The sequence below is a fragment of the Acipenser ruthenus genome, chromosome 7 (genome assembly GCF_902713425.1).
Source record: "Acipenser ruthenus chromosome 7, fAciRut3.2 maternal haplotype, whole genome shotgun sequence".
In the NCBI taxonomy this organism is placed as follows: domain Eukaryota; kingdom Metazoa; phylum Chordata; class Actinopteri; order Acipenseriformes; family Acipenseridae; genus Acipenser; species Acipenser ruthenus.
This window is the reverse complement of record NC_081195.1, coordinates 49,046,258-49,073,949: the sequence shown is the minus strand read 5'-3', so window position 1 is coordinate 49,073,949 and position 27,692 is coordinate 49,046,258. Positions and strand designations below refer to the sequence as shown.

Sequence of the window (27,692 nt, the reverse complement as noted above, 5' to 3'; positions counted from 1 at the left end):
TTTGTTAAGTGATATATTTTATTCATCTGAGGTTATAAACACATCTACATGTTCTGTTTTTTTTTCTATCAGACTATTTTACTTAAATTTATTTACTGTACAACAAAAAGGCAGTATGAAAAAGGCGGCACATGATATCTGACCAAATATGTAGTGTGTGTACAGAAAGATTCAAGCACAGAAAAAAAGTGATATATAAAAAGCGTTCAAAATATAAATGGAAAAAAATGTGTACCCCACCCCCAGCAAGAAAACGCCAAATAAAATGAAATTCAATAATAAATGTGGAAAAAAATTAGACCCAGTGGTATACTTGTTTACCTGTCTCTTTGAAGATAAAAATATACATTGGAAATATAATCAGTTTAGCAAAAAATGATTCCAACCTTCAACACAGCCTTCTGGTTTAAGTCATACAAAACAGTATGAATTCAATTGACCTACAGTAGGAACTGATCTTAGTTTAATAAAGGTAATAGAACATATTCAAGGTAGAATGTGTTTGTTTGAAAAAGAAGACTTGGTCATACTAGATCTTAGCAGAGGTGTATATTTCACTTTCATTGAAAACAACAGAAGTGGACTTTAAAAAAAAAAAAAAAACTTACGTGTTTGAGTCTCTATAAGTATATTTGTGTCTTTAAAAGTAAAGCAAAATGGTTTGGTTATAATTTAATATTTAAATGATTGCTGTATTTAGATTCACCAGTACATTCCCAAGTTCAGACCAATGCCCAATTTATAGCAATTGTCACGGTTCCCTCGATTTTTCCCGTTTGGCTCTGTATCTAGTCACCTTAGTTTTCTCCCCTAATTGTGCACTGTATATTACATTCCAACTGGGCTCTAAAACTGGCAGGTGCTGTATGCCACCCCTCGCTTAATAATTTCATTTCTGACACTTCTGACACGATCCTCTAGTTCACTAATTTCTTTTTCTTTGTCTTCTTTACTCTTCAGTAGATCTTCAATTTTTTTTTCCAGGTCTGAAAGAAAAAAAAACAGATGGCAAGAATCATTAATAGCCTCAGAAAAGACTGTCATTTATTTTTTGCAGAAAGATGCGATCACAATGTATCACCGTAAAACAATGTATTTTAATTCCACTGCCTTAGTTATTACTCAACATGGTTACAAGTTAAAGCAAGTGTAATGCTTGAGGACAAGAAGACAGTCTTGAACTAGAACAATAAGTATACTTGGGAATATAGACCAGTTTGACAAAAAAAGGCTCTTAACCCCCCCCCCTTCTCCCCCAAATAAACATTATTTAATTATGTTATCAATCTCAATTTGCATAAAAAAATGTTTTGTTTGTTTTTTCAATTAAAATTTAGATCAAGTGTTAATCATTTTTAAAAGGAAAATATGTTAACTAATCAAAAACAAATAATATCTGGAATACCATACCCATTATCTCTTTCATTTTTCCTCCTACATCTTTTGCAAGTTCTTCAGCTTCTGTCTTTAACATTTTTGCTTTGTCTATAGCTTCTTGCGATGCTCCATTTCCTTTTTCCTTTTCTTTTAATTTCTGGAATTGATCATTCACCTTCTTTAGGTCCTGTAGAGAACAAAACAGCTTGGGTCATTGCACTTTAAACCCAAAATACCTTTGTATTTACACTGGATGACGCATGGTATTATCTTCATCTGAAATTATATATACTTTCTAAAACTGGGGAAGAGTAGGGGGTGATCTATCCAGAGTTTGTTCTGGCCTGAAGGTTCACAGACAGCAAGCTTCAATAATATACAATAGTGAGTTTTGTGTGTGTCAGTAGGATAAGGGACTCACATTGGACTATCTCTAGATCATACAGAAGGCTGGGAAAACAGAAATTTAGATCTGTGGTTCTCAAACCTTTTGAAGTGACTTAGGTCTTCTATACTGTATTATTGTATATATATATATATATATATATATATATATATATATATATATATATATATATATATATATATATATATATATATATACATACAGAATATTATTATTTTAGTTTCCATAAAACACTTGGCCTATTTACATAAGGGTGTCCATCTCCTGGTAGGATGTCCGTCTTCTAGGAATTAGAAAGAATTGATCCATTTCATTAAGCAGAATTTTTTATAGGGCTTTTTGATCTAAGGCACATTCTCAAACAGGAACTAGGCAGTACATCTGAAATCCATTGGGGACAACAAAGTTATGAGAACAGAGTTGGTTGGTTTCAGCAGCACTGACTTACAGAAACTGGCCATGTGAAATTATATTATAAAACATAAAGAGAAAAGACATAACAATAGCTAGCTTTGGTTAATCTAAAAATTGTCAGCTGCAAATTTACCTTCTCAGCTTCTGTAGCATTGGCAAGGGCTCCTTCTGCTGCTTCCTTTGCATCTTTAGCCTGCAATCCATTCATTTCAGTTTTCTCCTTGAGATTTTTAATTTCCCTGTTCAGGTCATTAAGTCTGTTCATTAAGTCCATATTGTTGTCTTCAATTCTATCTAACTTTTCTTTAGTCTGTTGGTGAAAACAACACATAGTAAATTACATGTTCTGATAGAGTGACACTACTGATATGCTATTCTTAAAGCAATAATGAAGCATCCAACTATACATTTTTTTAAACTAGTTCTTCAGAATGCTACTTTTTTCTATCACAGATTTTGTTCCAGCGCAATATTTGCACCATTTTTGAAAATACATAAATACATAAAACTGCTTAAGCAATAACATCCAATGCAGGGGACACTCTTACTTGGTAATAGCTTGATAAAATCTCTACACTTGGAACCTGATTGGTCAAGACAACCTATGAGGATAAAATGTTTTAAATCTGGTCACAGCCAACTCAAAAATGGTAATCTAAGAGCTGTTATAGTTGTTCCTAACAATTAACTTTGGTAACAGTTTTTGAAATGTTGCGCAAACTTTCCACTGGAACAAAAGCTTATTAAATCTTTCGTGTTACAATTACGGTACTTATAAATGCAAATCAAAAATGTAATAATTACCTGATAAATATTGTCGTTGATTGCTTCAAAATTATCTTTTGTCTCATTGATGGATTTTTTCACTTTGTCTTGAACTTCTTTTGCTTTTTCTAAAGCTTTCTTAGCTTCTGTGATATCCGTGGCCTTCGCTCTTTTCCTTAAAACCAAAAAGAACATGACCACGACTAAGCCTCATTCTAAACTTCTATGGGGATTTCAACTGCAGCAGATATTAGTTGTGTTTGTTTTTTCAAAGAGCTGGCAATACAACTGCAGCGTCTGGCTCTATAACTGCATCATGCACCAATGTTTTGCTGATCTGCATCAAACCCAACAGTCATCTATGAAGTGCAAGTAGCTTCACATCATTTTTTTGCTGTCCCTTTATCTTGTAATGATGTTTCCAGTCGTTCTGAATAGTTCTTAAATGACTAAAACCCTGAGTACACATTTTGTGTTCAGGAGCTGCTCTTCCGTTCTAGTTGCTGGCCATAGATGCATGTAACGTAGGCTTTGGTAGATCAAAGTGCTTTTTAAAAGCAAGAGTCAATGCCATCTAGTGATCTGCCGCATTGTTCAAGTTTCCTTTTGTTTAGGGTTACCAGATTTCCAGAGTGAAACGTCTGGGACGTCTGATAATCCTACTTTGTTTTACTGGCAATACACCGCAGTGTTCAAAATGGTGCTGGTGTATGCTTAGATAAAGACAATATGGATGATTTAGCCTACTTTACATATGTGTATAGCAGGCAACTGGAACTAAAGTGCAGTTCCTGAAGAACTAGACAAAGTACAATATTCCCCCCTCAGAATAGTTGCAGATATCACAAAAAAAGACAAGGGACATTAAAAAAGAACTAAGAAATTGGAATCAACTTACTCTTAAATAATTTGATCCCAGTTATCAGAGTTTAAAACAGCTTTCCCACAAAGCCAAGTGCATTATTATGCATTTACCAAACTGGAACTACACACATAAGCATCAGGTATCAGCAGTCAGAACAGCAATACAATATACTAACTGGAGGCCTTGCAAAAACTTTGGTATGTGCCATTATCCAGGTTTATACTAGGATTATTTTTATGTTGATAGCAAAACAAACAAAATAAATCCTAATTTAAAGAGGCACAAATAAATCACAGTTTACTTTAATTCTCAGTCTGCTGAACAGTATGTAAAGGTTTGCAATGGGATGCTGAAAAGCTTTGCGATCCAGACCTTTATTGTATTTTGGGTATTTAAAATGACAACCTTCAATTATCTTTTTTTATAGTGGCCCTCAGAGTGTCAGCACTCTTTAGCTAAGCACTGCCCAATAACATCATTATACCATTTTATTTTAATATAATATACAGGTAGGCAGGACGGAAAACGGTGGCAATATACAGCAATAAATAGCATAATCATTAAGTTCTACTTACTCAGCTTCCTTTGCTTGTTCCAACAGTTCCTTTACCTCATGGTTCTTATTATTGAGGTTATCTATTACACTTTCGATTTTCTTGCAATCTACCAGAATGTTCTGGATTTTCCGGATCAAGTCTTCTGGGCTAGGTGAGCTTGGAATCTTGAGAGCTAGGACAGCTTCAGCAATTTTCTCAATATCCTCCGGTAGCACACTGTCACCTATTATTATAAACAAGACAACAATGATATGATATATATTTTTATTTTACAATGTCCACTTCAGACATTCATACTAAACAGGACTACCAATTTGAGATTATTATTTGCCTAAAAAAAATACAAAAGACAAAATGATGTAAAAACAGGTTATTGTCTTACCTTATTCTATGCTCCCCAGCACATTACTACGTTTTGCTCCAACTATTAGCATTTTAGCTAGCAGACTTAACGCAACCACACAGAACACATATGAAGAATCAACAGACAGTAAAAGAAAAACACTTCAGCATGTAGAGCCATGCCAGAATGAATCTGATCTCTACACTCCAGTGAAGGGCATCTACCTGTTAAAAAGTCCTTTACGTTCTTGATGAGAGCGTTTGTTTTTTCCTTTTCTTTTTCATATTTGTCTTTATTCTTTGTTATCTTCTTGCTTAACTCTGATGCCTTTTCCTTGGTTTCCTGTGCAGTTATTTTTGCATTTCCTAGCTAAAAAAATTATATGATTAGTTTATTATACAGTTAATAAGATGGTTTGAAAATGCCTTGTCCCTCAACTGTTTAAAAAGCTGTGCAGATACATGTTGTTGCTGAAGAGAACTATGACTATGAATTCATTGCAAAGTAATATGTACCAGAAATAAACACAAATGAAACAACTTAGCAAAACAACCATAGATGCAATTTACACGGGGGACATGTCCCCCTCACTTTTCCATGATCTAAGATAGAATAATCTTTATGCATGCATCAGCTACAGAAACTGCCCCCCCCCCCCCCCCACTTTTGAAACCAAAGTTACGCCACTGACTACAACTACCTTCTGTTGTCTAACCACAACTCTGGCAGGTGGTCAAGAAATAACAGGAGTTTAAAATCCTATTATCTAGGAGTTTAAACTGCTAAATCTATAGTGAGGTGATTGGAAAATACGTATGAATTAAGTAAAAATTAAATAAATTCTGTGGACAATGAAACAGGGAACAAAAGTTTAAGAAAACTGATTTTAAAGCCTTGGTTATTACTTCACATATGACCCCTGGTGGCTGAGCTAGGATTTGTGGCCTCCATCATTTGGTTTCCCTAACTATTAAGTTTCACTGTTGTGTTTTCTTTTTTTTTTTCATAGCAGTTTAAAACTGGAAAACTTAAATACCAGCCAGTACATTTGAAAAAAGTGTACATCTGCATTTTTATTTAAAAGTTGTGCTATTGAGGAGATTAGAGATATGCACACTAGAACTATCAATTTTCAGATTCCTGCAGTTTAAAATACAGCATAAAATTAGGCCATTGACAAAGTACATGTTTACACAATTGATCAGCTCTTTTTAAAATATGTGTCATATTCATTAAAATTTGAATAAACCAAGTTATGTGAAGAAAAGGCATTATAAATGGTAACGTACAGGATATAACCAAGAAAATAAAAAAATAAAAGATGTAATTCCTCTAAAGCAAATACCTCTTTCTCAGACTCTTCGAGCTGGGTTAGAAGGGTGGGGATTTTTTTTTCTGTTTTCTTAGCTTCCTCAGTAGCACTGTGAGCAACTGGTAAAGTTCCTTTGCAGTAAGGCCCCCCACATTTTCTATTGCCAAAAATGTCCCTGCATAAAGCACCTCCGCATGTCGCCTCAGAGCATTGCTCATCTCCTGGAGCCCCACACACCTGGAACAAGGAACAGGTTTGTAAACTGTGTTTTTACTTCATGCTCCAATTTGTAAGTTTAAATTATTGCCCCCAAAAATTTACCTTTGAAGGCAATGCATTGTTATGGTTTTGGGCATTGTATGCAGTGTTAGAAATAAATGAACACAGTTATCGTAGCTGTTGTAATTTGATATTTTTAATACAAAAATAATCCACATTTAAAACACCGATGCTATAAAAAGCTTTTCATTTACAAGCTTGAGGCACAATATCAACCAACACTGACATAAAATATACAGTAGCTTATTAAATAGAACATGTTGTACTAAATAGCTAGTCTTGAATACGCTGCAAATCCCTGCATTATTGTACATTTTCAAATTGTTCTTTTGTTTGAATTATGAAGTATGTATATATTGTAACAATCTCGGTTCCCGTAGGCGGGGTTTCTCACAGGCGGAGGTGCGACGCAAACCCGGGACCTCCCGCACTGAAGCATAGCGCCGATACCGCTGTACAAAAGAGCCCTGACCCCTACCCCTGTGCACACTACTATTTATATATAAAGGGGCATTCAGAACAGAAAATAGGAGGCACTTTTTTACACAGAGAATTGTGAGGGTCTGGAACCAACTCCCCAGTAATGTTTTTGAAGCTGACACCCTGGGATCCTTCAAGAAGCTGCTTGATGAGATTCTGGGATCAATAAGCTACTAACAACCAAACGAGCAAGATGGGCTGAATGGCCTCCTCTCGTTTGTAAACTTTCTTATGTTCTTATATATATATATATATATATATATATATATACTGTATATATATATATATATTCAAGCTAAAATCTTTGATCTTTGTAACTTTATTTGTATGAGTATAATTGTACTTACTTTTTCATTTAGATCTTTAACATTTAGCTCATTTATTTTTTTCTGCAAGGCATCCAAATCTTCTGGTAAACTTGCTTTATCAAGCAGACCAATCGCCTTTTCCCTGGTGTTTCTCGATTGATCGATGGTAGGCTGGGTATCTTTTACTCTCTGTTCAGTATTGTTGGAATCCTTGTAGTGCTTTTTAATGGTGTTGTAGACATCTGTCAATTAAAATAAACATATTACTCATATACAGCAATAGCTTTTACAATTTGGTTTGTCAGCAAAGATTCAATTTATTTGATGAACATTTAAAACATTATTTTCCAAAGTAAAGCAATTTTCAGAAAACATATTTTTGCCAATAGCTCTCATTCATCAGATCTATGGGGAAAGCAGAGAATAAAAAAAAAAAAAACAGGAGTAACTTTTCTTAACTTTTAAATGATACAGATGAAGCAAGTTGCTATGGAAACAAGATGACACTTTATTCTTCTACATCCCATAAATTAAAAGAACCTACCCAGTAATTTTGTAACATCGAATTTGAAAATCAACTTCACTCTATTTTTCAAATCATTGAAATGCAGATTAAGTTCATTTCTAATGCTATTAATCTTGCTGTTTAACACCGGCGTATCATCCACAACAATAGAGTTTGGATCAATTTGATCAGTTGTTCGTCTAAAAAAAGAGGAGAAAAAAGGAAGTAAGGATGCACATTTCCACAAACATTTGAATAATAATAACAGATCACACAAAATGCCATGTCTGTCTGTCTTTTTTTTTGTCAGAAAGGTGTGGCCAATCAGGGATGGTTGAAGAATGGATAGTTTGCCAGAGAGGAAATCTATATCTGTAATTTGTAATAGCCTTCCACCAGAAATTACAAAAAAAATTGTTCAGCAATAAATATTAAGTTTTTGATGAAAGGCCTTCTGCACAGTTTGAAAGAGCTTTCATTTTCAAGCTTCTTGGAAGATGTTAAACAGCAATATTGTACTGCAAGCAGCCTTAAATAATAAACAGGTTTGGAGAAATGTACCTGATTTGGTCACATAATTCTTCTGCCTTTTGAACTTCCTCTAGAGATGCCACTGGGCTGTTCAGAAGCCTCTGAACTTCAGCCAGTTTCTTCTCCAGCTCTTCAAACTGTTTTTCATAAGTGGGGAGCTTATCATCATGTGTAACTGATGCAGCTTTAATCAGTTTCTGAAGAGTTTGACGAATGTCACTGACATTCTTGTCCCAGAGCTCAAAGCAGGGGTGGCAGCCAGTGCATGCTGGGAACTCTGGAAGAAACCCTCGAGCACACTGATCGCAGAACTTCCCTATGACGCCAGTTCGGCAGTTACAGGTCCCAGTGTATTGATCACACACGGGTCTTTCTGTTCCTTCAATTGTACAATTACAGGCTGTAATACAATAAAAGATTTAGTGACCAACAGTAACATGCCTTTTATTAAAACTCAAGCAGTGTTCAGGACACATTCTGTCTGTCCATTACCTGTCTGAGGTACTTAAAAAATGTATTGTCACCTTAGGAGTAATTTGTATTATCAGCATATAACTGTAATCAATAAGTGATCTGTGTACTGTAGAACCAGTTTCAAGTCTCACTCTTGTTTTTATTACCAAGCTAAATACTTACAAATACACCCAAATTTGGGGTTTCCAAAAAAGTTTTGGCCACATTCATTGCATCGCTTTCCTTCAAATTCTGGTCTGCATTGACACTGTCCAGAAAACTGTATAACAAACAGACACACCATTTTTAAATACACTAGACTGGATTGCTTTGCTTCTATATGAACTAATATAATTTCCTATTGAATCTACAAATTGGTTATAAATTACATAATTATTTATAAGACCAGCCTTATTCACAAAAGCTGCCACTTACTGTAAAATGTTTAGCAAATGTCAATATTCACTGAACATAATTAGCACTGTAACAGGTTTCAAAACATTAACATCAGAATGAAATACTGTAATACTGTATAATCTCCCATAAACGTATCTATTTAATAACATTTTATGTGTCATATTTGACATGTTCTATAAATCAGGGCGAAATTATTTCTTGAATTAATATTATATTTCAGTTTTGATGATATGGTCTTCAAGCAATTCATGCATTTTTACCCTTTTAAGGTACTTCTTGCAATCTAATCCTGAGACCTGTAAATTATATAGCACATGACAAACACAAATAGTTGCCTAACCTGATTGCACTGGTTGCTTAGAGAGTTCCCAGGCACACAGTCACATGTTTGGCATCCTCTTCCACTGCCCATGTCCCAGAACCCAGGTGCACACTCATTACAACTTGTACCAACCACATTTGGTAAACAGGGACACTGGCCAGTTGACTGGTCACAAATACATGTTTTGTTACTTGGGCAACTGTTGCAATCAGTGCCCAATGGATTGCAAACACATGCTTAAACAAACAAAAACAAAAAAAAGAGACAATTAAACCCCCAGAACTTTTCATTAACAGTATTTGGAGACAATGTCCCTGTGCAAGGAACTCCCTTACAATTGTTACAAGATATCACATTATTTTTACATACAATTACCCATTTATACAGTTGTGCTTTTTTACTGGAGCAATCTAGGTAAAGTACCTCGCTCAAGGGTACAGCAGCAGTGTCCCCACCGGGGATTAAACCTACGACCCTCCGGTCAAGAGTCCAGAGCCCTAACCACTACTCCACACTGCTGCAGGATAATCATTCAGTAATACTGTGTAGGTAACTTTCACAATATATTAAACTTCTGTGAATATAAGAATACAATACATTACTTTTCTTCTGCAAAACCACAAAAACTCCAATAATGATAAAATTCAGAAAGGAGACAACCACCAATGAAATTAAATGAATTATTTATTGAAATGACAGATAAACTTGATAAATGATACGTTATTTGAATGTGGCCCATGGCCTTGCCCATTGGAGCTCGTTATCCGCCTAATGCCAGCGGGCAGGACAATGGCACCCGAGGCCACCTTCCTCCTAGACAAGGCACGCTGCAAGGTGGAGGCAGGGGAGGAGGGGGACCAAACAAACAACGAACGATAAGGGCCATAGATGAAAGAGGGTATTACGTATTTGATTAGGGGGCAGTTTCTCCTTTCAGAAATACAACTGCATTTCCAAAGGTTGAAAATAAATCCTTTAACACAAACATTTCTCCCAACATCTTAGGCACAATCCTTTTGTATAATAGTTTATAAAACTTTATGAAGCATTTACAAAATATAGCAGTCACACATTTAAATGCATGTGTTTGCTTTGCTAACAAAAATGATCAAACCTGATAAACCATGATTAGAAAATGTCTGGTTTGCTTACTGTACAGCGCTTGGGTTACAACATCACAATAAAAAAAAGAACTCTTCCGATGTCCCGTTACTTCAGGCAACACAAGGTGCCCCAAGAAACCAACCATTATAGACTCAATGCACATTTGTTCAATCGAAATGTGAAAACGCACTTCTCAGATATACAGTAGGATAGAAACATATTTTGAGCTTGCATACCTATACAGTTCTGTTGGAGAGCTGATCCAAAATAGCCTGGCCTGCAGAATTGACAGTTGGGTCCATCAGTGTTGTAGAGACATTTCAAGCATTCCCCTGTTAACCCATCACAGGCATCCGGTTCTGTCGGGTCTATGTTGTTGTTACAATGGCACTGCTGACAGCGATCCTCTGCTCGAGTCAAACTGCCGTAGTACCCAGCAGGGCACTTGTCACAGTGGGCACCTAACATATAATCAAAACATATTGTAATACATACAATTCTCATGGTCAACATCCAAGATATATTTGTTGGTTTCTGATAGCATGATAATGTGTTTAAAAAAAAAAAAAAAAAAAGTGTATATATTTTTTCTCTAATTTGTACAATATATTTCAAAACATAAACATATAGCGTATAAAACAAGCAATGAAAAGTAAGGTTTAAAATTGAACTGTTAAAAAAGGTTGAACATTCTAATCCCCACCTGCATAGCCTTCAATACAGTTACAGACTTCTTGTAGGGCATTATGATCCTTGTTACAAGAATGAGCAAAGTAACGACCACTAGCCTTAGTATCAGGGCATAGGCAGGGTTCACAAGGTTCTCTAAAAGTGGGGTCTCCGTGGTAACCTTCCAGACATCTAAAACAAATGTAGTAGTTAATATTTAGCTTATATCTGTCCTACACTGCACCTACACAATTTGGAATAGTGTAGCTTAATAATGAAGTACCAGTTTACCTTTCACAGTTGTTTCCCATTGAAAACCCTCTGCAATTGAGACATGCACCAGTTCTAGGATCACAGATCTCTGAATTGCCATTGCACTGGCATGGGCGGCATTGAGGGAAACCAAAGTACCCTGGCTGGCACTGGCTACACTGCCGTCCATAAATCTCTCTCCGACAGGGACACTGTCCATTTGCCTGGTCACACATTTCACTGACAGAGCCCTGCGGGTCACAGTCACAGGCTAGTGCAAAAAGGACAATGTTAGTACTGTTAGAATGTATAATGTTTCATTAAAATCATATTTTTCTTTAAGAAGATATTCAAAGATGATCGCTGAACACTAAATTATGCTAAATCGGATCTCTTGCAAATCAGATTTTTGTGGTATCTGTAACTTTGTTTTCTACACAGAGGCAAAAAATAAGCTTGGTTGAAGTCAAAGTGTTACTTACGTGTACAGCCACTGGATCCAAACCCGAAGGAACTGGGAGCACATGTATCACAGCAGCGCCCAATCACATTGGGCTTGCACTGACACTGACCTCCAAACTTACTGCAAGCAGCACTAACAGAGCCTTGAGCATTGCACTTGCAGGCTGGAATGTTACAAACAAAAGAACACAATCAGAGTCTGCAATTTAAATACAGTACATAGGTAATGACCTTTACCTCTGTGATCCTATCTTGTTTATGATATTGGCAGTTTCTTGCAGTGTCTGATCCAAATGTACAGTCCTGTACAGGCAGTAGTCTGTCAAATTCATTACAGAGAACTACATTTTCAGGAAAAAAAAATTGTGTTTACTTCAGATGAATTCATGTAAAACAGTTTAGTACTTACAAACTGCCCCGTTGTGTATTCGTGCTGACATGCTTGCAATAAGTCTCTCGCACACCTCTGGTAGCAGCTGGGATCCAACTTCAGAGGCAATCTCAATGCACTGATAACGCCGATACTCATCTAAATCAGTTCTTGAACAGAAATTCTGAAGGGACTCAATCTTTGGAATAAGACCAATCTAGAAAATAAAAATTGTAATTTTACATTGTAATATACTCAATGTTCAAAAGTGATTCTAAAATACACACATACACACACGCACGCACGCACGCACGCACGCACGCACACACACATATATATTCTTTTTATTGCTGCGACACGGTCGACCCAGGATATGATAATGTGTTTCTTGTAAACTTGTTTCTTGCAAATACCTACATAAATTTCTAAATGTAATCAAAAGTGAAGAATTGCAGCAACATGCTTACTGAATCAACAAGGATGTGGGAGTCTGTACCATAAGGCTGTCTGAAAATAATGTCCACAAAGTACCTCCCGTCACTGTCCAGGCACACAGGAGTATCCAAAATAGCAATCCTGCAAAACAGATGTTAATTTTCTTATGATAAGGTCCAACAAATGACACGAAACATCTATATTTAAACTAAATTCAAATTGATTAAGATATCTGTGCTTCTTATTTTTTAAGGGCACATGTGTCGGATCCTGATATGGCATGGGAACTTGGTTTTTATTTAGATGTAAAAAATATATCTGATACCAAAACGGTTCCTCTAGCTCTGTAAATTGTACTTCAACTACAAGAGTAAGTCAATTTATATTGCGTAATTGTTAGAGAGATGGACTGGTAGCCAGGAACTAGTAATGAATTCCACTAAACCCCCTTAACTTTCTCTGCAAGACACATATAGAATCCCCAGAAATCAATAATGACAAATAGATATGGAGAGAGTGTTTGCCATAATATGAGCTTATCTGAACACTTTTTGAGTCTAATCAGATCATCTAATTGGTGGCCTAAATACCACCATCATTAGGGGGAGATTGTGAAAACCACCATCTATAGCAGTGTGTGAGAGTCTCTTTAGTGTATTTTTGTATTTAAGAGTAAGTACAATTCCATGTTTGATCCTATATCAATATTCAAACAATGACATTATTGAGAACTCATTTTTACTTGTACATTGCACAGGCTCTGTCATAGCTCCTCCTTTTAGAACTCATTTTTACTTGTACATTGCACAGGCTCTGTCATAGCTCCTCCTTTTAGAACTCATTTTTACTTGTACATTGCTCAGGCCCTGTGATAGCTCGTCCTTTTAGAACTCAATTTTTACTTGTACACTGCACAGGTTCTGTGATAGCTCCTCCTTTAAGAACTCATTTTTACTTGTACATTGCACAGGCCCTGTGATAGCACCTCCTTACCTTGACGAAGCCGATAGGGTGGCTGTTTTAGTCTCAAGTTCCTGATTTGGGCAACGTCCATCACTAGGTATACTAATGGGGGTGACTTTGATCTCTGCTGTCCAGTCATCTGAAGACTTCAACAAGGGAAACAACTATATGTGTTACCAGTAGAACCCCCAGTTTATTAACAACTATATGCATTGAACTGGGGAGAAGCTATTAAATACAAATCCAGTTATTTTAAGCAGTTCACTTTTACCTTTCTAAAGCAATATTTGTGCTTCAAGAATGTTTACTCTAGCTAAGTCTATGGACCTATTTTAATAATCAAAACATCAGCAATTTTAATATCACCACTCTTTAATTGTATATTAATCCCCCTGGTGCTTTCCATCATACGTGCTCTACTGGCCCCCATAATAAAATCACAAAAGGCAATAAAAAACAGCATCACAGGTGAGAAGAACAGCATCACAGTACAGACTGTGTTATCAAGAGAGTTGGGCCACAAAGCATCTCTCAAACCTTATAAACTGGGCTCTTCCAGTTGTCTGTTTGAAGCCATGCCATGAAAGTGTATCCCTTCTACATAGAATAGCTTTCAATCTGGCTTTGACTTAAGTCAAGGAGAGGTGATTTGTCCTTAAGAGTACACAGTAAATTAAAGTAAATGGGATTTGAAGTATTTGGCTCACAAGATTAGTTGACTACCTACTGACTTGCCCCCAAGGGTCTCACACCAAGCTTCCAGCAATTAAGCCCTTTTAAGATTCTTACCTCAGGTTCATAGCGGATAACAATAGAATAGTCCAGGAATGCAGGGATGTTATTAACAGTGAATCTCAGCCCTGCTCCATCCTGGACTCTCACAAATCCAGGGCCAGTCCATGTGACAGGCCTGTCATGGGAGCGCTGTCTGAAAATAATCTGTAACGGGGACCCTGGATCAAGGGGGATTGTGTTCTGCTGGCAATTTAAAAATAAATAAATATATCAATAAATACAGTAAAACCTGTCTAATCCAGGCCCTCTACAAACTGGCATTCTGAATGATTCTGCAATATTTTGGGGTCCCGACCAAATTCCTATTGAAATGAATAGCATGTTCCTCTACAATCTGAAACCTGTCCAGTCTTGAATCTGGCAGTATAAATCTGACTGTTCAGTCGAAGATTAAATCATGTGATTTTTCTTTTCTAAGTTCATAATCAAGCATGTTGATTCCACAAGTATGTCATGCAGGCACATCTGCAGTAAAATCCTTTTTTATAATATGGAGAAAGTAAAATTAAAATTGATACAATCCTTCAATTACAGGATATACCTGGACAGTACTTCTACTGTATGTACTGTAATAGAGTTTTTTAAAAGTGTGCAAATGATTATACCTTTTTTGTTTCTTTTAGGTACAGTATTAGATTTTACAGTATTATTATTTGTTTATTGAGCAGACGCCTTTATCCAAGGCAACTTACAGAGACTAGGGTGTGTGAACAATGCATCAGCTGCAGAGTCACTTACAACTACATCTCACCCGAAAGACGGAGCACAAGGAGGTTAAGTGACTTGCTCGGGGTCACACAATGAGGCAGTGGCTGAGGTGGGATTTGAACCAGGGACCTCCTGGTTACAAGCCCTTTTCTTTAACCATTGGACCACACAGTACCTCTGTAAACCATCACACTGTACAATCCTACACAATTTTCCGGTCCCAGTCACTTGCATGCAACTGCACGGATTTAAATCCTGCTCTACCAGTGAAATACAAATACATTGTATTAAAGTCACAGATATGAAATTTATAATTAAAGTTCGGGAGGAGGGTCAGACACCAATCTCCGCATCACCAAATTGAATCATTCAATTTACACATTAGCTAATTTAAATTGTTAGCACTATAAATACCATCTTCACTTATCTCTCAGTTGCGTTTTGATTTCATCGTAACCCACCACCTCCCCATCTCCACCTTTCTTAATAACAGTTTTTATGTTTTATCAAATGGGGGTCTTAGCCTCGTCCAGTTGGCCAGGCAGCGAACCCTCAAACCAAGTTAGGTTTGATGCCAAATGAATGTGTATATACAGCATACTTTTCTGTTAAATCGCATACTCCGCATTCTCTACAATAAATATTTGTACTAAAACATTTTGTGATTGGTGTTTGTCCCGAACTACTGAAATATTTGTAATCACATATTTAATTGCAGCTTACGAAACCTAATATTAAAAACTATTATTATTAAAATGGAAGAGTAATAGTGCAAACTCAAAGCCTCCGTTTCAGTTAGTTCTCATACACCCCCTTTTAATCCCTGCTTGGTTATTTGTATTTTTCCGTTATTAAATGTATTTATTACAATGTAAATAATATTACCTGAGCTTGCTGCTTTTCCTGGATGCTGCGTTTAGCTATCTTGGTTAAGACAAATTTACCATTACGAAATTTAAACGCATATCCTCGCTGTCGGAAATAAGCTTCACACTTAGGAAGGGATGTTGGATTGACCTGGAAAGAGAAAATGGTGGACCAGTATAATTTATTATTATTATTATTATTATTATTATTATTATTATTATTATTATTACTTTTATATATTGTACATATTATCTTACCAAAGAAGCAGCATTTCCTAAAGGAGCAGCATACTCAGCTTCATAAATGTAGTAGTCTAATGGAGCAAAGAAGTAGCCAGGTGCTGGGTCATTGCATCTACGACCAATAATGTGAGGGAGACACTGACACTGTCCATCAGTCAAAGAGCACCTAAGAAAAAACAATTTACTTTAAAAATGTCTTTTTTAAATAAATATGTCCTCACTGCAAGTTCAGCTGTTTTTTTTTTTTTTTTGTATATCCACCAGGGGCAGTGTTTTGCAGAGGTTACACTCTTGTGTGTCAGCTATGCTTAGAGAGAATGCCTCAGAGCCCTTTTGAGATGACACGGATGCTTTAAAATTATTTTTAAAAAGTCACTAGGATGTGATGACTAAAAGAAAAATAATAAACAAAACGATTCTAAAAAAGAAGAATTAAAGTTAATATAATTGTGATATCTCACACCCATACCAAGTTGTTCTTTAAGAGGACACACTTTAAAGTATATACAAGAACATACATGACATACTTACATATCATTATAAGCTCCGCCAATATCACAGTCACAGAGAGAACAGCTATATACTGTATTTCCAAGGCCCCAGTATCCTTGCTGCAAAAGTGAACAAAACACATTAAGGCTTTCTGCATGACAAACAATTAAAGCCCAAAATAATTCTGTTTAAAAAGATGCCTACCAAGCACTGATCACATAAGGGTCCAAAAGCAAAGCGTTGGCAAAAACATTCTCCAGTAACTGGGTCACAGGGTGATGGAGTTGAAACACTTCCCAGCCTGTTACATCTGCAGTCTACAAAGATTTGAGATGTTAGAAATACATTCTTATCAGGTCAGAAAGAAAACAAAAACTAGTATGAATTACATCATTTAATTTCTGTAGCAAGCAGAACACAAAGCAAGACATATTTCTGAGTATTATCCACCAAGACAAAGCAAATGTCTGCATGTAGTCTCATTAGATAGTGTAAATAAATCAGTTGCTTAGCTTGACCAAAAAAGTTTAGTCTAATGCCAATAACTTTAGGTATAAAAACAAATAATTATTATACCATATTGAGTAGAAATACGTACATTGGCAACCCTGTGGATTGTCTCGGCTTATCCCAAAAAACCCACTCTTGCAGCGATCACATCTCACTCCTTCTACATTCTCCTTACATATGCAGCGGCCAGCCACTGTTCTGGAGCTGGGATCCGTGCGAGACTCACACATTCCATTATTCAAAGAGCCTTCTGGGTCACAGTCACAGGCTGTTTAAATCAAGGGGGGCACATCAGAAAAGACACCGTATGCAATAGCTCATGAGCAAGTAGAGGGAATGTAATTCTCTTTGGCACGAGGGTGCAGGAGATAGTTTGAGTCCTTAAACACCCCAGGGGAAATGTCAGGATGGGGTTATAAAGTTACAAAATGAATTAACAATATAACAAATTTCAGTAAATTGGTGGTACTGTAGTGCTGCAGCAAGAAAAGACCAAGAAGGAAGCTGAGCAGAAGGTGTAGGCTTTGTTTTTTTATTGACTTAATTTAATGTGAAATGTGCATTAAAATACCATTTGCATATGTTAAACAGACTCACAAATGTGTGGATGCATATATATATATATTCTGTTTGAATATATATAGTAGAAAGTCATGCATGAAATAAATACATTAAAATTTTCACAATTTAGTACCTGTAGTCTGTGCTGTTTAAATGTTTAATAATATTAGCTTCTACAAAACCTAATTCAGTGAGGTTCCTCTGTAGAACACGTAGTTTGGAGGTGTGTAATGCATTTAAAATTATGTTTTGTAAAAAAAAAAAAAAAAGAAAGAAACATCTTATTATGCAAATTAGAGCTTTTTTTAAATGCTTCGATTACTGTTTCTTCAACATTAGCAAACTTACGGATACACGCATAAGGATCTTCATAAAAGAATGGTCTGCACTGCTCACAGTTTGGTCCGATTCTATTGTGTTGGCAATTCTCACAAACACCTCCACTGACTCCACCACTAGCTAAATACACTGCCATGTCAAAATGGCAGCTCTCTGAATGTCCATTGCAGTTGCATTCTGGAAAACAATAGTTTGCTCATTAGTTCTTTTATTTTTTTATTATTTTGTAATGCAATTTATTTATTATAGCAATGAAATGAGAGAAAACAAACAATTAATTATATTGTAAATGGTCTATAATAGCACATCTGGACTAACTTAATATTATTGTATAGGCCATCTGTACAACTCATGTTTACAATATAAGAAACAACTAAAGATTCAAGTTATAATGCTACAGTTGTGTAGTACACTAGAATCAATAAAAGTAATCGCATTACTTTTACAGCCATTTATGCTTGATTTCTCAGCTGGCCTCCAGGGGGCATCATTGTAAAAGTCTTTGCATCTCTCGCAGTTCAAACCATCAGTGTTGTGCTGGCAAACACATCTTCCATGGACCTGCAAGAAATAAGTCAAATTGCTGGGTAAGATTTAAATGTTGCTCTTAGCATAAATGAAAAACCTGTCTAACCAGATAATGTGCATGCACTATTAACTTGTTATGACTAGGCCTTTTAGCCTTCGCTACTAGTATATCCCTTACCATTCTTTGTTCTCTAAATACATCTCCTCTTGCATTGTCCACTGGCATACACTGACTGGCATGGCCATTGCAAAAGCAGCTCCCGCGGACAACCATTTCATAGAGAGCGTAGTAATACTTCTCTTGAGGATTCCTCTTCCGTCTTAATAGCAAAGTGTCTCCGAGTGTCAGAAGCCTGGTGAAGTTTACTCGAAGGTTTGTCATAGTTATGAGCTCTGAAGTGAATAAAACAAACCATTAAAAAGAAACTGCAACGTTAAAATGCTCAATACTATACAATGTCTCAATATTATAGTTGAATTTTTCTTTACAATCCCCTATTAATAAGTAAACAGATAAGTGCAACATTGATCTATAGTAAATAGATAGACTACTTTTTTTGGTATATAATTGTGACTCTTAACACTCTATGAACAGTACCTTGTTCCTTCACATATTTTTTGTTGTACATGTACTGTATATTTAAAAATGGTGTGTGTAGACCTTAACTTTGAAACCACTCCTATATCAGAAAAAAGAACAAATAATAGAAAAAATCCCTAAATGATACCAACCTTGTATATGTGGATTATAAGGATTCTCTATTTGAAAGTTAGGATCCAATGCTTTTAAAACAACCTGTAAAATAAATATACCGTTGCTTGTTAAAGTAGCCATTGATTTGGTCAGTTACTGCATTACCTGCATTAAATATGAAGTTTAGCTCAAAGAGACTGTTACTACCTTTATCTTTATTAATGTATTTATCTGGGCAGAGTGACCCAAGGTTATATGTATTGACATCAGACATGATCAGCGACTGAAACAATTGTCAATAAAGTGACAGCACACAGAAAACTGAAAGCAGTATATAGTATTACACTTTTAGACCTGTTTTTTTCCTAATGAAGATATTCTTTTGCCAGATTGTTTTCCAAATCTTTCAATCATTTTTAAAATACATTACAGCAATATAACAAAGTCACTTTGGCTAAGCATACCTCTCCATCAGTGGACGGCTCTGTGCCAGAGTATTTGGAATCACAAATGACATCTTCAATCCTTTGTGCTGGGCCAGTTGGAATACCGGGGAAAGATGATTCACAATCCTGAGAAAAATATCGGAACACCTTCCATGTCTGACCATTGTCTCTGGATCTTTCGATTAGCATTTCAGCAGGACGAAAGGTCTGTTTTATGGAAGGAAAAATGTATATGTATACAGTATATACAGCATTTTAACATTAGATTCTACCCACAGGCTTTAAACAAATAACACAATAAAAGTATGTTGGCTCTGTGTTCTAGGCACATCGTGTAAAACCACATGTGTCACTTATCAGTACCTGGACTGAGAAACGTGAATACTGCTGGTAGAATTATGTCCCATGCATAACATTTAGTTATTGGTTTGTTGGATGCATACTATTCTGTAATGCTAAAAGAGGAACCCTTTACCTTAAATGTCAGAACAAGGTGGCTGAATTGAAAAAGTGCTTCCAAATCTAGCCGAATACTGACACGATCAACACCTGCAAAATATATTTTAGAAATTTCTCAGAGAACAAAAAGGTACAAAATAAATACTTTTAAAATGCTTTAAAACTTGCTGTCAACAAAATTTTTGGTAAGGTAAAACTCATATGAAACTAAAGGGCTGATTTGGTGGTAAACCTATACACTGCACAGATATGGATGGATTTGTTTTTTATTTACAATACCGAGGAATAATCCCAGGTTTACCTCTAAAAATAAGTGGTGAATGCACTTCCTCGTCCTTTCTTGTATTTTACTTTTATTTTTATCTGCCTAAGAGTATTCTTCATGTAATGGCGTAAATAACCCCTGCGGGTTAAAGGTTGATCAAACCACCCCTCAGCTGACAAACATTTCAACTAGTGCCTGAAAAATAGTGTGAAAGTCTGAACACAGATAAATGCCTATTAATACCATCTAGATATGTGGACACTTACTGGTCTGTTCATACTGAAAACAAAGTGGTACTGCCTTCTAACAACACTGCAGGGTTATCAGAACATATCCATCTGTTAAAAAAAAACTACAGGGCCCATTTTATAGCTTTGACTTTAGAGGTGTTTTTTTATTTGGTCTTTTTGGATTGGTTACATGAATTGAACTTCAATACTAATTATTAAAATAATCAAAAATAATCTAGAACAGTTTAATGACTGCCAAACTATTTATTTCCATCAAAGCAGATTCGTTGGTTTTGAAAATAGAGTCTATAGTTTGGTATAAATTTAACCTTGCACAATTTATGCTTCTAATATTTAAGCAATCAAAAAAAAAAAAAAAGATATCTAAGTTGCTTCCACAGTTCTTGTAATAAATTTTAAAACAATTCAAATTAAATGGAAAATATACACAAAAAGTACCATTTTCTGATTGCCACCATTTCAATTTTCGATCAGGTTCAAAAGTTGTGATGATGTTCTCGATTTGATGGCTATAAGGGTTGTTATAGCGATTATAAGGGTAACTAGAGTCGCAAGTGAAGCATTTCTGTTCATTCTGTGAAACAAAACAAATATGAAATTAAAATTTAGATAATGTAAAGCAATTTCAATGTTTAAGTTGAAGTAAATAAACAGATATTCTACTACCAACATTTAATAAATCAAATACATAGACTGTAAATATCTCAATGGATACACTTTCATTAAAAGCAAACACAAAACATAGTTCATGTCTAGCCATGCTATTATATGGGTCTACAGAAATAATAATTTACAGAAAAATGAATTTCATCTAATTAATTTATTATTCTCAGATGAATTTCAGAACTTTGAATTAATCCGTTTTAATTTGTGTTCTTGTGTCTTAACCCATTAAGTACCAAATACACTTCCTTTAAAAAAAATCTGAACACAAGCTGTATTTATGTAATTTGATACATTACTTTTAGACTTAACTTTTGCGGTTAACACAATTAGAGTAAGTTAACATAGCAATATAGTTAAAGAGAACATTGAAATAACAGGTAGATGCCAGTTAAAAATGTTTCAAAAAATGTCAAAGTAGCCTGTCCTCAAAGAAGGGTAATGGCACTTAATGGGTCAACGGTGTTTTGGAATAGATTTGTTTTTGAGGTATACTTTTGTGCACTTGGCCTAGCTCAATAAGTATGACTGGAAAAGAAGATAAAGAGTTTAAGTTATTGCTCATATGGTAATGTCATGTGAATTGGCTGTACTCTTCTTTAGAACTTCTGTCAGCATTTAACCCAGTTGGAATGCTGTCTGGATGGAATTCTGCTCTATCCATTCCTCCTCTGGCTGCAGATCTGAACATGTTCTGTGTGCATCTGTACAATAAAACCCGGAGGTGAGATCTAAATATGCATCCTGTCATTTGGAAACGCATTTGTACATTTGACTCAAAGCACAAGCCAATGGTGGAGGGGTATTCACTGCCCTAGAAGAAGAGATTTGCTCCCCAACCTCTCAGGGCTGGGAGAGGCTGAATGTCTGGCTTCCCACTCATCTTCCCTGTAAAATAAAAGCTGACTCCACAAGGTGTTAATCTTTGTAGTTATTATTGTTACATTGATGTGTACATGAAAGAGCCTCTCGTTAGTATGTCAGGAGCAGCCGGTATGAACAAGGACAATTAGAAAGAAATCATTTTGTGCAAGTCATTTTGGGGTTGCTGAATAACAGAGGTTCCGTTTGTATCCATATCCATGGATGGAATTTAATGCACAATTGTAATCTTGCATAATATCTTACAAACCATTTTTCTAATTATCCCTTTTTAGTCTATAATACCCCTAGATTGCAGATTGCTTGTCAGTGAGTTGTTTCTGTTTCTGATAAAGATATATATTGCATTACTTTATTTCCATGCAACAGTGTTGAGTAATATGATAATCATCCAAACTGGCATTTTTTCATTTCTGAATTTACTGCCTTTCTGCTCATACTGTACTGACCTCTAGGTATCCCAAGATGCAGTACTTCTGAGGTCCATTCAAACCACAGGTTGAAGTTGCTGAAAGCTGAGAGCTGCGGCCTATCAGCAGATCTCCAAGTTGTGGATGACACGAGTTCCTGATACATTCATCTTGAGCATAGACAACAGCAGCCAGTACTAGAAATACACAATACCCATGTTAATATCCTGGGCTGGATTAGAACCACAAAACAGTATCATTTTTTAATACTTTACAAATTGGTTTTGGTGCTCCACATTAACTACTAACAGTAATGTTTATTTGTTTCTATTATGAAATAAATAAGTACATATTCTATAAATTGGTAAAAGCTTTCTTTTGTGCTAGTCAAGTTGGGCCTTGTTTAAGCTTGTGTGTATGAATAGTTCAAAAACTCTGTTATGGAGTTTATCACTAACTTGGCTAAACTTGCAGATTCAGAATAGAACAATGCAAACCAACCACGAAGCAGCCGACAGGACACGAATTGCAGTTACTTACTGGATTTAAACATTAACAAAAGTAACATGAGAATGGCATTGTGCAGCTCTCAGCTGCTGCAATTGCGGGGAACCTGTGTTATGACAGTATAATATGTTTCATAAAGCTAAATCTCTTCTTAGTTGGTTAGGTTTAAATACTGTCCTGACATTTTTTACAAACAAGGGTTTTACAGTTCCAATCCTTCTGTAGTGGATGAGGGTTTACTTAGAAGAACCATATCCACACTTGTTTAAACATAATGTTTAAATAATATAAAACAGAAAATGTCTTGTTTCATATTTTTCTCAAATTACGAATTTAAGTATTCAAGTATAAAACATGCATTCCTAACATATGTAGAAATACTACAATACACTAGTAAACTAGTCTTATATAAACATTAAACACAAACACAAATGCTATTAAGATTGTAATAGTAACCAATAAATAATGTATACTAACAAACAACATTTATCAGTTCATTGGTATTCTACCACTGATTTGATCATACAAATCCAGCACCTTCCTAGACAAGCCCTATTGGTTTTTGTAGTAGGTGTTTCCACAAGTCCAGTATTTTAGGTGGTTCCAGGAACAGTAGATGATATATTCTTGTTTGCAGCAGTCAGGCCATCCAGTGAGAAAAGAGGAGGCTGCTCACAGGAAACACCCTCAGGAGAAGGTGTCATATGGACTGCAGTGCCAATGAGAATGGATAAAACCTAAGAGACCCTAGTCCAGAAAGGAGCTAATACTGGACAATTCCTGATCGAAACAAAATAATAGCTGCCTGCAAGCTCCCGCTGGTTCAAAAATGGATTTCCTTTGTGGGAAGTGAATAGGCATGGAAACCTAACCCTTTTTATATACTTATTTATAGATTACACATAACATTTGACCTCTCAAGATTTATTTTCTTCTTTTTTTCAAACAACATTGCCTTCAAGTGATTTCAACAGTATGGAAACAAGAAAACAGAACAATATCTATACTTGAAGATTTCAGATGTTGTTTTGGGACCTTTTAATACTTACAGATAATGAGCAGCTGCATCTCTCGAGTTCTGCTGAAGAAAAAAATATTGCTAGAAAAGAGAAAAGATATTTTCTTTTAGCAAACTACATCTGGGTAAAAGAGAGAAACCTAATTGAGTTATCTGGAAACTCGCTGAGGCACTGTGACAAAGACAGAATGATTCTTGGTGATAAATCTCCCTTCCGACCTTTGAGAGCACTGTGTATAGGGAACAGAGAGCCCTGGACTGGACGGAAGTCGGTCATCTAGAAAGGGGGTGGAGCTACGGTACACTAAATCATCGACCTGGAAGGGAAACGATGTGGCATCCGCGGATTGGAGGAGCGGTTGCAATCGTTAAACAGGGGGGGCGTGATTGACGGTACAAAAGGGGACGTAACAAAGTGATCTGTTCCTTTGTATGGTTAAAGCTGGACCGGAAGGAGAACGTGTATTGTAATCATGAGTGTTTGTTTGTTTTGTTGTGTCTAAGGAACCACTTTGTTTGTTGTTATTAGACGGTTGAACACGATCCGGAGCTGTGGCGAAAGACCAGCACTTACCCAGACATCACTGCACATCGTTCACAAATAAACTTTAATTACACCAGGAGCACTAAACCACTCACTGTGGACTTGTGTTTGTGTTTTGTGTTACATGTGGGTGTTTAGGAAACGGGACTGTTATTATTTTGGGACCAACCCGTGGATTAAAACAGAGCAATACACGCCGCTGTATTGCCTGTTAGCATTGTTATTATTTACTGTCTTTGTGTCATCTGGATTATCATTGTCTGTCTGTTTCTTGATAACCGCTGCATTCCTGCATCTGCACACTGTTAACCACTTTGCCATAGGCACATACTGTCTGTGGCACACACAGACAGTTACTTTATTATTATTTGTATTACTACGTTTTAAGCTTCAAGGCATATTCTATTGTAACTCAACCAAAAAACACAACAGTAGCACAATCATACATTTTAAACAAAAGGGGTCTACAACAGACCCCTGTAGCATTCAGATGTAATTAAGTAATGAGGTCACACCCTGCAGTGATGTCAATCAGTTGTTGCCTATTTCTATGATTCAAACTTTTTCATCAAGCCAAGTTATACAGAAAATGAGACAGACAATAGGATGTAGCAGCTGTGAACAATTCAAATAATCTTCAAACCATAATGGGTTTGGAGCTTAGAAGTGGTCATCATTCACATAGCATTTAATAAACGGTTGGTGTTGTTGTGTCTGATATATACACAAGATTCTATAATAACCAGTTATTGCTTTCAATATTAACACATTTGGACATAATAAAATGCCCAGTTACAGCTACATGCTAATATGTATTTGTAATAGGGTAGCGTCACAGCCAAGCTGTTACTGTCAGGGAGAGAGATTCAGAGATAAGAAAGCTGTAGTGACGCACTAATGCGCACGTTTATGTACAAAAACACAGGACAAATAACAAACACACCAAACAAACCAAATAGGCGCAGTGGCCAAAATAAACAGGTGAAACATAAGCAAAACTCTACACATTTGTTCTATTATACATTTCCCAACACCATATATCTCCACTCCCCTAAACACCAACTAGTACCAACTAACATACATTAACCTCACCCCACACTCAATTCACATTCAACTCTAACATTACCACCCCTGATTCACCCTTTTTATACACCCGTGACTGGAGTCTAATTAATCATCATTTATTCAATTCACGGCTCCAGCCACATTCCCACGTGATTTCTGGCAGGGAGGAATTTAACCCCCTTCCTGCTAACCCAATATTCCCTACACACCGGCAGTGCTTTCACCTTGCCACAATTTCAACACATAAACAGCATTTCAAAATAAAACACACGGTAAACTCAGTTAATAATTTGGACACACCCAGACCTGCCCACACATTACGAATTTCACTGCCTCCAGTTGTTATTTGTAAACAGCATCTCAAAATACAGCTCTTGTTTTAAACATCCCTTTTGACCCCATCACTGTTTTCCAGGTTGTGGAAGTTCAAAATGTGATTGTAACCTGCCAGAAGCACATAGGGTCAAGCTCTTTGTCTAAGCGTGTATGAAGACAAAGAGTCTTATTGTATGTTCACCATATTGTTATAAATTGGCCAGCATGTTCATTACAGCATCATAATTTATTATTATTATTTGCTTCTTAGCAGACGCCCTTATCCAGGAAGACTTACAATTTTTACAAGATATCACATTATTTTTACATACAATTACATTTTATTTATTTATTTATTTTATTTATTATTTTTTTTTTTGTGATAGGGTTAATTTGGATTAATTTGCTGTTAATTTTAGCCATTTCTGCTCAGAAAGGCCCTACGAGCCTTGAGAATGTAATAGCACACTACAGAAACTGCCTTGGAAATGTATTGCCAGGACAGTAAGAATCCTACACTTTCACTTTATGCGAATCCTAATTTAAGGGCACATTCACAATTCTCCTGAAAAATATTTAAACAACATTAGTTGTGGATAAAATGCTCTTTTGTATTGAAATGTACAGTGTGCACAGCAGTTGTACATGTGATATGAATAAATGTGGTCTAAATCAAAAAGACACACATACATTCTCTAGGGATTTACTATACTGAATCTGAGAACCCTAGTACTTCTGTAGACCAAAAAACCTTAAAACAACATAAAAAATTCCATAAATTCTGGACATAAATTTAACAAGCTAAGGGCCTGGCAGCTGCAGGTTCACACAGGTAATGCAAGACAGGCCCAAGCAAATAGCAAAAAAGCAATCACCAAAGATTTTTTCATTACAAAAACATTTCCTGATTTAAGCTATTTTACAAATAATACCAGAACATGAAATGAATTAAATCAAGAGCGCTGATTCTTTTTTTTTTTTTTTTTTTTATGGCACGGTTTACAAATTGATGTTTACTTCATATGAATTAAAAAGGAAATTCATTCTACAATTAACTGTAACTGTGCTATTGCATTTGTTTTAGAATAAACCAAATGTGTCTGGTCTGGTTGAAATGTCTGATCTACTGGAAAAGCTTTCCTAGGTTTCTAAAATGTGTACTAAGATTATATTAGTGAAATAAAATGGTAAATTGCAACAGAACTGCAATAAATAATTCTGCATTTTTAATGTTCTTCTGACTATGCCCAGGTATTAAAGTTGAACAAGTTTTCTAAAGGTCTTCCAAGCATTTATCTAACTGCAAATTCAAACAATTCACATGCAATAAAGGGAGCATATACTAATTTTAAACATTTTGATAAAAATCTATGCATTAAAGCCCATTATACTTGTAAAAAATGCCTTTTCTGTTAAAAGAAATAGTAAAGAAACTTACCTGCTCTTGGCAGTGCTTTGTAAGGCTATGAATCCCTGCAAAAATAGCTTCAGCATGTAAAGACACACCTGAGCTACTCTCAAATAAAAAAGAAATGTTTCCCC

The 27,692-nt window shown here is 35.8% G+C and overlaps 1 protein-coding gene across 3 annotated transcripts; it reads right to left on the bottom strand.

The window, feature by feature from the left end:
• lamb4 (laminin, beta 4) lies at positions 1–27,692 on the bottom strand. 3 transcript variants are annotated; one of them, XM_034024872.3, is made up of 35 exons: positions 27,589–27,692; positions 24,258–24,307; positions 22,741–22,898; positions 21,185–21,320; positions 20,247–20,320; positions 19,790–19,978; positions 19,364–19,427; positions 18,810–19,024; positions 18,544–18,664; positions 18,113–18,280; positions 17,292–17,471; positions 16,898–17,010; positions 16,733–16,812; positions 16,217–16,367; positions 15,978–16,109; positions 14,379–14,567; positions 13,620–13,735; positions 12,659–12,767; positions 12,231–12,408; positions 11,842–11,985; positions 11,399–11,630; positions 11,142–11,299; positions 10,675–10,899; positions 9,353–9,570; positions 8,779–8,875; positions 8,173–8,542; positions 7,651–7,811; positions 7,146–7,348; positions 6,073–6,276; positions 4,952–5,096; positions 4,403–4,607; positions 3,002–3,137; positions 2,331–2,507; positions 1,411–1,564; positions 1–986 (listed from the first exon to the last, which is right to left on the bottom strand). In XM_034024872.3, the coding sequence occupies exons 1-35, from the start codon at positions 27,642–27,644 to the stop codon at positions 847–849; spliced, it is 5,448 nt and encodes a 1,815-aa protein (XP_033880763.3). In that variant the 5' UTR covers positions 27,645–27,692; the 3' UTR covers positions 1–846. The 3 variants fall into 3 exon arrangements, with proteins under 3 accessions (XP_033880763.3, XP_058883180.1, XP_058883181.1); XM_059027197.1 differs by having other exon boundaries at positions 14,379–14,564; XM_059027198.1 differs by having other exon boundaries at positions 14,379–14,528.